At 41.4% G+C, this 11,913-nt stretch overlaps 2 protein-coding genes across 2 annotated transcripts; both read right to left on the bottom strand.

Annotated features, from left to right (window-relative positions):
- Window positions 1-3,096: 3,096 nt before the first annotated feature.
- On the bottom strand, window positions 3,097-4,607 carry LOC137561323 (cholesterol 25-hydroxylase-like protein 1, member 2). The gene has a single exon (XM_068272603.1). It carries the CDS (start codon window positions 4,047-4,049, stop codon window positions 3,105-3,107), a length of 945 nt encoding a protein of 314 aa, XP_068128704.1. The 5' UTR covers window positions 4,050-4,607; the 3' UTR covers window positions 3,097-3,104.
- Window positions 4,608-4,679: 72 nt separating this feature from the next.
- Window positions 4,680-7,297, bottom strand: LOC137561324 (cholesterol 25-hydroxylase-like protein 1, member 1). Its single transcript, XM_068272604.1, has one exon. The coding sequence runs from the start codon at window positions 7,212-7,214 to the stop codon at window positions 6,627-6,629; it is 588 nt and encodes a 195-aa protein (XP_068128705.1). The 5' UTR covers window positions 7,215-7,297; the 3' UTR covers window positions 4,680-6,626.
- Between the last annotated feature and the right edge of the window lie 4,616 nt (window positions 7,298-11,913).

Genomic DNA, 11,913 nt, shown 5'->3' with positions numbered 1-11,913 from the left:
TCAGATCGATCACGTCAATCTGATCAGATCATTAGTGGCCACCTTTAGATGTTCTGACTCTGTTTGTTCCAACTGACTCAAAAAACACAGAGCTAAAAAGATCAGCATGACAGCCAGCTAAACTGGTATTTGTAAAGGGGAATAAAGTTGTAAGCTTACATATTCCTTTTACTTTAGGTTTTATTTTAAGTGTAACTCGAGTCAAAACTTATTAGGTGTTGGATTGAGTGATAGGTTAGAACCACTGTCATGTTTTATTCTTTTTTTATGTTCCTTTGTAGCATTTACATAACTTCCTACAGCCACAAAATGCAAGCCGAATGGTAGTATTTTATTTTATTTATTTATTGTATTTATAAAGCGCCAACATATTACGCAGCGCTGAGTATTGGAGTTTGAATTTGGGATATGGAATTTGGAAACCCACATTATCCCAAACCCCCTACTTCAGCACCTGAGCAAATGGACAGGGTCCAGGGGAGTCCACTTATTTGCACTTCATGGTGCGCTTCATGTGACTCCAATGCTTCCTGTTTATGGCTTCATGTGGAGTTCACTTACTTGTGCATCACAGCAGCTTCACATGACACCTGATACTTCCCTCTACTGGCTTGAAAGGAGGGTGCATCGGAGTCACATGAAGCATGCTGTCCACTTGCTTGGGTGCTGAAGGGTGGTTTGGGATAAGTCAGGTTTCCAAGTACAATATCCCGAATTCAAACACCTGTCTTAACCCTGTAGAGAGTCTCTTTCACGTGAACGTAAAGGGTACACGAGGTGACGTGTTATATGAGATAGTGTCAAGCGTACAAATAACAATCTTGTGTTCCTTTTCTTCTTTTTGTGCCTAGAAGAGTTAAACCGTTTCTCTCCAGTCAGGACCAAGTTGGCCTCACTGATAAGGAATTAAAACCATAAAGCTCTTTCCTGGAAGAGGACAGCTTCTGCATGCAGGGGATAGATAAAAAAAGGTCAGTAGTTCATATATTTTAGCTTCTGGGATACTGAAAGACTGTATCAGTCATATGAGACAATACAACATTAAAAATACTTTTTTAACTGATACACAGAAAATAAAACTGCGGGATTCTAAAAAAGTAATTTTCAATTGTTTATCTCATCAGTCTATTTTCTCCTCTTGTTTCCTTTAAACACATAGAAACATAAGAACTGCCATTGCTGATTTTGTTTAGGTAACACTCTTGGCTAGTTTGTCCCTTGCTTTACAGTAAGTCAGTCAAACCAGAAAGGAACATGTAAGATCAGACTTTCCAGATTTCAAGCTTCTTCTAGGTAAGTAATTCATTGGTGAAGTCTGAGAGCCTGCACTGTGTAGTATACAGGCAGTTTCCCAGATTTTCCTTTGTCTTATGCCCTCCCCAGAGTATATCAAAGGTGAAATAAATAGATCTAAATTCAAATTTTGGTATTCCAAGAGGTTCTCCAAAATCACAGTCCCAAACAAACTGCTCTTTCCCAAAATTACTTAAAGAATTCTTGAATGACCCAAACAGTACATGCACTTATTAACCTTTTACAAACTAAAACTCATGTACACAATAGCTTTAGCTTTTGTCCTACATTCGCTATCATTCATAAAGCATTCCCGCATGCGGAAATGCTGAAAACAGCTGACTTTACCGACCACTTAGCAAAATGTCTATTCATAAAAGCTGTTTCCGCATGAAAAGCTGACATTCCCAAGCAGAACGATAAATTACCGCCTTGTGCGGTGATTATCTCAACACATGTCACCACATGTCAATTCATAAAAATTAGAGCAGGCGGAATCAGTACGGAGAATACCGCTCCCTTGGATGTGGCGATAAGTATGCGGATAACAGCTAAGTTAATGGAGACAGACCTCCCAGGCAGCAGCAGTGAGAGCAGAACAAAAAAAAAGGCATCCCAGAATACCCAGGCTGTGTTTTTTAACCCCTTGAGTACCTGTTTTCAGATATATTTCACATCAGAAATCCTGCATGTGTAACATTTCTTCTAAGCTGTGGGAATTAAATAACTTGTTTAGAAAGACTAATAGACAGATTCAGCGCAAATACAGGGCAAACAGAGGCAGTTTAAAAAAAAATGCACATCTAAAGGGATGCTGGGGCTGCCTCTTCTATTGTAACACTGTCTCTGGAGAGAGAAAATGTATCAACTCAGGCAGCTTATCGTGGTTCCGCAAGCCTACCGCCAGCCTGGAGCCAGCCTAGTTCGGGAAAATACCGCAGTGCTATCGCAACTGTAAACATTTTTATGAATGAACACACAGAAGTCTAACATACCGAATGCGGTATTTTCCCGCCTGGATTTTTTTTACCGAACACACTTTTATGAAAGATAGCCATTGTCGATGGGAAGAAAGGCAATGTACACATGCATTTCATTATGCAAAGGGTTAATATGAATATGTACCGGTAAGTAACAACTGCAGGATCTCAGAAGAGTTTAGAGTGGGTGTGTGTTCTTTCCTTTCTCTCCCTTCTTACCTGACTACTTTTTTTCCTGGTTTCTGAAAGCTCCAAGGACTGCTCACAAGTACAATAGATGAGAGGCCAATAAAATGAATTTAGACAAGAGATAACATGCAAAGCTAAAGTTAGCAGCACGTTTCTCTGACCTGATCGTTTCTACAGAATCAAAGACAGCAAGTGATTCCACACAGCAATTTGAAAATGATTTTTGACAGATTTCAGTGTAGCCACATGGAAAGCAATACTGTCCTGCTTCTGAGACCAGAAATAAACTTTAAGCAATAATTCAGCAAAGACAGCTCCTGAATTTCTGTCATCACAGGTTCAAACGTGGGATACCTAGGAAATATAGACATTGTTATTCATACTGTATACTACATGTACATATATGCAAACATTTACATCGATCTGTAAGTTAGTATAGTATGTGAATAACTTTTCATGTAAAAATGGCACTAAACTGAGGCATGCAGGATATACCTTACAATAATAGCTCTTTTGTGAGGCAATATTCTCATAAATGCTACTTTACCATAAATCATGATGTGAAAGAAAACATCTGTATTTGCAACAAAATCCAGGACCAACCGAAACACATTACTGTTAAAACACAGAGCTATAGGATCATTAAAAAAAGTCCCTTTCCTCTGCAATTCTGTCTGTTGCAGGGACACTTTCATCATAAAGACTGTCCTCTTCTTTGCTGGCACAGCAGGTTTTATTTGGGGTGTCAAGTTCCAGGATACCTTTGACAGAACTGAAGTCTGTATGAGTGCCAAAGATTTTATCCCAGTGGGTAAAGTGAGGGGCATAGTTGCTCATGGGCTTCTGGTGGTGCACATCATGTTTTTGTGGACCTCCATAGATTCCAAATGGCATGAGATGGGAAGTAGACCAAGGCAAATCATAACCGCAGTGATCTTCCACAGAAACGTATACATGGAATACCATGAATATCCATGTTGTAAGGATGTGGCATCTGAAAATAATAGGATTTAATGTTGTCCAGAATCCAACAGTCACCAGCTCCCAACCACCAAGGCATTGTGTAGCTAAGGCAAAAGGTGCCATGTATTCATGGTGAATGGCGTGGAATGTCTTATATAACCAGCGATTTCTGTGGTGGATCATGTGCCAAATGAAATACTGGAAATCAAACAGTAGAAGGCTTCCCATCACACCAAACAAGATATCCAAAATATTTGGGGCATCTTCTGGTAGAGGACATGGAGGTCTCCAGTACCACTGGGCAACAGCAGCAGGGAAAATGAAGAACAGGTGGTTGTAGAGAGTCACTCCGAGGCAGTGGAAAATCATTGGTCCAGTTGGATTCCTGTCCTGCTGGATTTTATACTTGTGAATAAAGGGCCACCTTCTACCCATGATGTTGAAGACCAGGTAAGGGATGCAAAAGATAGCGTAGCTTGACACAGTGAGGACTACAGGAAAAAGTGGAGCTCTCATAGTATCAGAGTAATTGAGCCTCAGGTAGTCCCATACTGGCTGAAGAAGTGGTCTGCTGTGATGGTATGTATCGAGAACATGGGACAGACAAGATAACACTTCCATCATCAGCACCTGCTTAGCTATAATCTTCAAGGGAAAAGCTGCAAAGGATCGTCCTTTTTATTATTCATTCGGATGGCGCTGAGCCGACTCCCCCTCCCATCTAGCAGCTTTCACAAACCCAACAATTCAGACCCTTTCTAGCTCCCTGACAACACAGCCTGGCTTCAGGAGGATAATGTGACTGCTTTAAAGGGGACATAATTAACAAACAGCGGCTTACTGTTACAGCTAAGGAACAGTGCAAGATAGGTGTTGTTACATGCTCTTCAGTACCTATAGATGCTAAGCAGTTACCACAGTTCAACTAGAAAAATGTTTCATTTTAGGTAGAATAATTCGCCAACAGTTAATACAATAGTCATATGCTAAATTAGCTAAATGAGCACAGTAAATTATTTATTTTGGAAACCAGACTATATTAAAAAGAATTCTGAATTTGTTATTGAGCTAAATACCATTAAAGGCTGCCTTTGTTTGCCAGTTCCAGGGCAGGGAAGTATTTGTTCATTAATTGCTTTGGAAAAGAGCCGGGACAAGGTCCTCCAGCAGCCAAGGCTGAGACACCAAAGTGCTCCCCTCCATTCCTCCCACCCCAGCCGTCACACACTGATTGCTATTAGACTAAGAGGCGCCCCAGGGCCCCCCAAAAGACTTAATCTCTAGTTATCTGGCTTGCAGTCACTGCCATGTATCCCCTTTTCTTATTTCTCTCTGCTTCAAACACAATAGGGGAATGATAGCTGAGTGAGTTGTGCATCCCTCCTACCATGCGCCCTCAGGCTAGAGCCTCTCCCGCCTCTTCCTCGGCCCGGCCCTGCTTTGGACCTAGGATATGGCCTGTGTGTCAGACAGTGGCAGCTCAATTAGATGTATACTAAAGCAACCACTGCCCCCTTGTTGAAGCTATTCGACCTGCAGGTGAAATATCTCTTTGGAACTCCTTGTGCAGGCTTTGGAAGTACTGCCATCCCTGAGTACAGCCGAAGATGAGAGGATCCATACAGTACATGTGTAAGTGCGGGGTCGCGTATGTGCAGTACAGATGCACTCGCCTTCAGAAACACTAAACACAAAATTTGAATGGGTGACAGCGGTGGAGGGAAGGGACATAGCAAGGAATGAGAAGGCTCTATAGGATCCACAGCTCTGTACATGTTAGTAAACCGCCAGTGAGCTGGGAGCAAGGTGAGCAGAATGACAGCTCACCCTGCTGCCCCTCAAATTCCTGGTGGTGTTAAATACTATTACCCCTCCAAGTTGTAGCAACTCCTAGGGAGAAGTAATTTCCAGCGATTGCTGGAACCCAGAATTACCTTTGCGTGGGGTGGGCACTATAGCATTAGTGCTACAGTGCGAGTGTGGAGTGCCAAAAACACCTGTTTCGTCCACAGCCTTCCCTCTCCATAGGTGAGTATCTAACTTTTGTGTTTTTTTGTTGTTGTTGTGGTTTTCTTTACTCACTGCAGGGCTGATTTAAAGACAAAATAGCTATGTGATTTTCACTGCATGAGGCAGTATGTAACTATCAAGGCAACAGCTGTGCCAGTAAGGCTGTAACAGGTCCTCTTGAGGGTGCAATTGAACTATGCGCATTGCTGGTCACTCCATTGCTGCGTGCGGGAATGTACTACCAATACATTTATGAGCATGTTAATATCTCTATGTTGTAACAGACCATGATATCCAAAAGTACCTTCTACGGTACATTTTTGAATAATAAGCACGTTACTATAGCAATTCTATGAAAACATAAGGAAACCTAACATGCCTGTTACAACATGCAGAGTGTGCATTGGTTAGAGTGGACTTAGCCTTTAATCACACATTTTGCAATACTGTGTTTATTATTAAGAATACATTATCATACAAATTTTACTTTAAAGAGTAGACTCCAAGAGGGAAGTATGAACATGGCCACTGCTAAACTCCTTATAATACACGCTACTTGCCCAGCTGCATTTCTGATATACCTGTAATGGTTTCAATTTCAGTCAAAACTGATGTATCCAGAATTCAGGTTTTAGTGTAGTTCCATGACTGTGTCACTTTAAGAATATTATTATTTAAATATTTAGTTTGAGCAAAAGGTCATATTTAAAACTGAAGCACAGGTATGTGTACTTATGTGTGCTCATGCAAATACAATTTATGAAAACATGTATTGCTTTTGCAGCTATGCAACTGGATTTATTTTCATATGTAAATTTGGGTACCAGTGCTTAGAATGGTCTGTGATTTTTTTTGAATGACTGACGTAAGAGGACAAACTGCCGGACAAACAGGCAGACTTTGATTTTACTCTAGTCATCGTAAATTGGGAAACAAATTGGTCAATGAATTCCAGAATATTATTTTGTGCTATTTGTCAACAGAGATTAAACTAACAAAAACAAACTGGATACATAGAAAGTATAAAAGAGATCTAAAAAATCTATAGAAGATCAAACATTTCAAGCACCTCCTAGAGTGTCACTTATTTCTGTCTTGTAAAGTACAAAAAAAAAAACCCTCAGCTTTTCTCTACAATAAAAATACTTTATTTTTAGCACAAATTTTTTTTTTCCAAGTCAGATTTGCATATTAACGATTTTCATTCATAGAACATGTTCCGAAAATGATGTCCCAGTGTCCAAAAAACGGAGCAAAGTTAGTGTCCGGTCTCTGATGATGCAGATCATGGGCCAGTGCACCTCCATATAAGCCACAGGGCAGAATTTGATGAAGGGACCAGGGGAAACTGTAACCTATGTGATCCTCAACAGACATCCACACACTAAGCAAATTACATATCCATAATGTCAGAGGGTGACATCCTAATGTGACAGGGTTCATGCTGCTCCAAAAGCCAACAGTCATCAGCTCATAGCCACTAAGATTCTGACTGGACCATGAAAATGGGGCAACATATTTGTGGTGGACAGCATGGACTTTCTTGTACAACCAATGGTTCTTATGGTGAAACACATGCCATATAAAATACTGAAAGTCAAACAATAGCAGACATCCCATGACCTCACCAAGAAGAGTAAATACAGATGGCGCATTAACTGGTAACGATCCTGTTGGCATCCACATCCAGTTTACAAGCACAGCTGGAAATACGTAAATCACATGGTTGTACACAGCCTTCCAGACACAAAGAGTCATCATCTTTATTGTTGGATGCATGTTCTTCTGAATTTTGTATTGATACAAAAATGGGCATCCTTCCCCCAGTATATCTATAATAGCAAATGGAAAACTAAAACACAGATAACCGCAGAATGCCAGAGCGACAGGGAACAAAGGACAAGTCAAAATGTCTCCAAATTCAGATCGAAGAAAATCCCAAAAAGGCTGAAGAAATAGGTGGTTATGGTTGGATGTGGAGGAGGTCATTCTGTACTGAGAATATTTACACCCCCACTGCTCATTTTATATTCCTGCTAATCTGCAAATCCAGTCACCTGATGCCCTAAAGCCATTTTTGCTGTTCAGACTTTTGTGGCATAATCTCATTATGCATAACAAAATAAGCAATTGTTTTACTTGCAGAACACTTTGTATGTAGTTAATACAGAAACAGAAGGACTGTTTTTGCTAACTGAAAGGAAGAAATTAATTACCAATCATATCCATTAAATAAAACTGCAGGGTTGTATTTGTGTTTACAGCCATCATTTTGAACAAAATTTGTATTACATGAATAAAAATTGGTATTCTCACATTAACAATCACATAAAGACATTCTGTAGAGTGGACTTGAGTTGTGCTGCAGAGAAAAAAAAATGTTCTCCTTTTTAAAGCTTAAATAGTTGAAAAATGTTGTTCTTAGAATCGACAGTGCATGTAGTTTTAAAAACGCAACGTTTTGCCTGCATTTTTGATGCGTTTGCGTTTTTCTTGTAATTGCTGATTGGCTAAAGAATCCTTTGTTTTTTTTCTAGTTTACATTTCAACAGGAATCAGGAAATTGCAGAGTCTTCTGAGATACTGACTTCTGAAAAATGCAATGGAATCGCATTGCATTGCGTTTTTTCATGCATTTTTCAAGCGCTGTGCTTAAAAAAGTGCAGCAGGTACTGCGATTGCGTTTTTCTAAAAATGCATCGCACCAGTGTGTACAGGTCATCACGATTTTCATTATTCATTTATTCAAAAGACCTTGCGATTTTAAAAACGCATGCATTTTTAAAAACGCAGCGCAGGCGCAGCAGTGTGTACAGGCCAAATTTTGAGCAACTAGCAGCTAGTTTTGAGAACACTTACAGAAAGTAGATGCAGGGCAAGACTTTAAACATTTGGGGGAAAGGCTGGAGAACTTGCGTAGGTGCTACAAGAGAACAACAATAGAATGAATTGCATCGGAGGATAGAGTCTTACTCATAGGAGATCTGGTGTGGAAGCTGGGTGACACCAGAAATATGGGGGGAGGGGGGGAATAGCATGAGATAACAGGGCTCCCATAGGAAATGGGGATGAAAGATCTTTATATCGGTATTTTATGACTTTAGAAAAGCTTTCACTGGGCGCTGAGTCCAAAGAATAGTCCTAGGGCCATCATTTGCTGTAGAGTAGAAGTGTTATGTAAAGCCCACTAAATGACTTTGAGCATGATGGTCACGTTTGCTTACTTATTGACTCCACCACAGACTCTTAACAAAGCTACTAATCCCACTACCAAGAAATCTGTCAGGGAAATTGGAGGTCAGTTGGAGTGTATTGACATCGGCTAATGAGGCAACCTATATACTTTAACATGGCTGAGCTTCTGCAGTTACCTCTGGTTATGCTTCCTCTGGCCTTGGGTTTATCTCTGCTTGTCCTTTTCAGTCTGCACCAACTGCTATTTTTGCTAGCTGGAGGCTTAAAAAGTATTTCACTCATAAGTTGTGAAAACAGTTTGTGTGATAAAACATTTCCTGTGAGAAAGGATAAGTGAATAAGGAACATACAGGCTTGCAGATGAAATAGACTTCTTCCCAAATGTAGCTTGTTTTTGGCCCTTTTGCAACACGACAAAACCAGACTCTCTCAGACATTCCTTCACAGTAGCAAGCCAAATGCTAATTGTCCTCCAGACCACACACATTAAGCCTCGTACAGTACACAGTGCCCCTAGCCGTCAGCCGTAATCCGGAAATGACATTGCGCATGTTCCGGAAGTAGTCAATGCGGAACCAGGCTCACATCGGCAATGCGGCGTGCGTTTCATTCAGCGGAAGCTGGATAGCCGTGACCACTACTCGCCCACCACGATAGGTAAGACAGGGGATATATAAGGGGTATTTTCTATGGGGCAAATTGTCCTGATGATGCGCCACGCTGCATAGGCGCGAAACGGCTGTTGACCTTCTCTCTGCCTGTACCTCTCTCCATGTTTGTATTGCCTGGAAAAAGCTTTTAAGAAGTTTGGAATAAATGCGAAGTTTTAGCTGGATGTGCACTACCGCTTTTTTTCTTCTATGTACAGTACACACACTATACTGTACTATTCCCACTCTCTTAACCACTTACTGTATCTTCTCTGTTATTTGTTTCTTCATCCATCGTCGTAACTTTTCTTTCTACAATCTTCTACTTTTAATATCGGAGGTAGACTATTAGTACAATTTCATATCAAACCTTTGGTTATTTACTGTAAGAACAGACTTTCTTAATGTCTTTGTGATTCAGTAGATTAATAGACCCGTCATAGCAGTAAAGCTTCCAAGCCAGAGTAGGCACATGCCTAGAGGTGCCAGTGTTCTAAAGTTGGCTGGTTTCCATTATTCCTCAACACTATTCCCAGCACCATGGAGAAATGTAGCAGCTGTAGCCATCCAGCTGCTTCTCAGGTCCTGTACTCCAACTGGGGCAAATTGGTCAATTACCCAGGGCCCCAGAACTGGCTGATGGGCCCCTAGTTCTCCATTCACGTTAAGTGTGGAACCCAGGGCCCTGTAGTCCTGCAGAATACTTGCAGTGGAGCAAACTCACCTGTTCTTCCATCTCCATCCCTGCAATGTCACTGATGAAAGGAGGGAGCATACTGTCCGGACAGGTGAGTTCCACTGCAAGTACAGGAACCAAGGGGACCACTATTAACTTGAGGGGAGACCTGAGGGGCCCATTAGCAGGCTTTGGGGCCCCCAGTAGGAAAGCCTAATACCACCTTAGTGGGGTGAGGAATAAAAGGGTCATCTAATGCTGCTATTTTGTGGAAAAAGGGGCCACCTAATGCTAAATTGTGTGTGGGGGAAAGCTGCTGGGTCAGGTGGTCCCATGTTAATTTTTGCTAAGGGCCCCATTTTATGTAGAATCATCTTACTGCTTCTAGTCCTTTTTTTTTTTTTTTTTTCGTCATTAATCTTTTTATTAAGCATTTTAAAAAATACAGAGAAGAACAGTGCTGGTATGGCATTGAAAACAAGCAATCAATAAATTTTTGACAAAGGGTACTCTTCAGTATACAATTATCTGAGGAGTTTTCACGACCCTAAAGGTATCCAAAGATAACGTCTCTTAATCTCCAATACTGGTGTTAACAGGTGGCCGCGGCCTACACCAGTGTTATAATAATGGCAGTATTTGTATAGCGCCTTTCTCCTGTCGGACTCAAAGCGCTTGCGAGGCAGCCACTAGAGCGCACTCAGTAGGCAGTAGCAGTGTTAAGGAGACTTGCCCAAGAAACTCCTTACTAAAATAGGTGCTGGCTTACTGAACAGGCAGAGCCGAGATTTGAAACCAGGTCTCCTGTGTCAGAGGCAGAGCCCTTAACCATTACACTATCCAGCCACTGCCAGAAGATCAACAGGGCTCCCAGGCAACTGGCATGGTTTTCAAGGAACCAAATATGGCAGCCTCCACATCCCTCTCACCTCAGATTCCCTTCAAAGCATTATGCTCCCTTAACACTGTAGCCATTACAACGGATAATACTTCTATGGTACGTTCACATCAGCAGTTTCTGTCAGAATAACATGCAGCATGCATTAAGTTTACTGGACAAGGTGTGCACATACAGTGGTAGTGAGACATTTCTATGGACTGCATTCAGGAAAAAACCTGATTAAAAAAACAACTGATCTTCTGTTGTGATATGGGTGATGGTGTGTTCCTTCTCAGGTGTGTGTATATTCAATGTATTCTAATGGGAAGGTCCATTAGATATGTTCTAGTAGTTAATGTGAAATATCACCACTAGATGGTGCTCTAGAACTAAGGGTCTATAAGCTTGACAGCACCTCTGTCCAGTCCTTAGTCATGGGATGTACGCTTCTAGTCCTTTTTAACATATTGCCAACTGCCCATTCTGAGTTTGGTCTATGAAGCAGATTGTCTTTCATGTATTGCTCCATGCAGTACTAGCTCTTGTCATTTTGCAGTTGTTATGTTAGAGGTCCTCTACCCTGTCCTCTATATGGAAAAATAATCTGACCATACAGTGTGCTGCATGAGACACGCACGCACGCACGCACGCACGCACGCACGCACGCACGCACGCACGCACGCACGCACGCACGCACGCACGCACGCACGCACACACACACACACACACACACACACACACACACACACACACACACACACACACACACACGTATATGTGGACAGCCCTTCTAATTAGAGGATTGGTTATTTCAGTCACACAAATTAAGTGCATAAAGTTAAGTGCATAAAGTCAAGCATACAGCTGTACAAACATTTGCAGTAAAATGAGTCAAGCTGAAATGCTTAATGATTTTCAACACTGCAATGTCAGAAAATGCCATATTTACAACAATTTTAGTGAAATATCTGCATTTCTGCCCAGCAGACCAGTCCCGATCACGTGCATATTGTAACGCCGCCAGTGAGCTCGGCGCCGAGTGAGTTGAATGACGGCTCACCCTTCTGCTGCTCAAAT

Source organism: Hyperolius riggenbachi, chromosome 3 (genome assembly GCF_040937935.1).
Source record: "Hyperolius riggenbachi isolate aHypRig1 chromosome 3, aHypRig1.pri, whole genome shotgun sequence".
NCBI classification, from domain to species: Eukaryota; Metazoa; Chordata; class Amphibia; order Anura; family Hyperoliidae; genus Hyperolius; species Hyperolius riggenbachi.
This window is presented reverse-complemented; position numbering and strand designations above follow the sequence as displayed.

What these genes read in the sequence shown, in the direction of transcription:
- LOC137561323 (XM_068272603.1), bottom strand. Translation starts at nt 4,049, where the DNA reads ATGATGGAAGTGTTATCTTGTCTGTCCCATGTTCTCGATACATACCAT.
- LOC137561324 (XM_068272604.1), bottom strand. Translation starts at nt 7,214, where the DNA reads ATGCATCCAACAATAAAGATGATGACTCTTTGTGTCTGGAAGGCTGTG.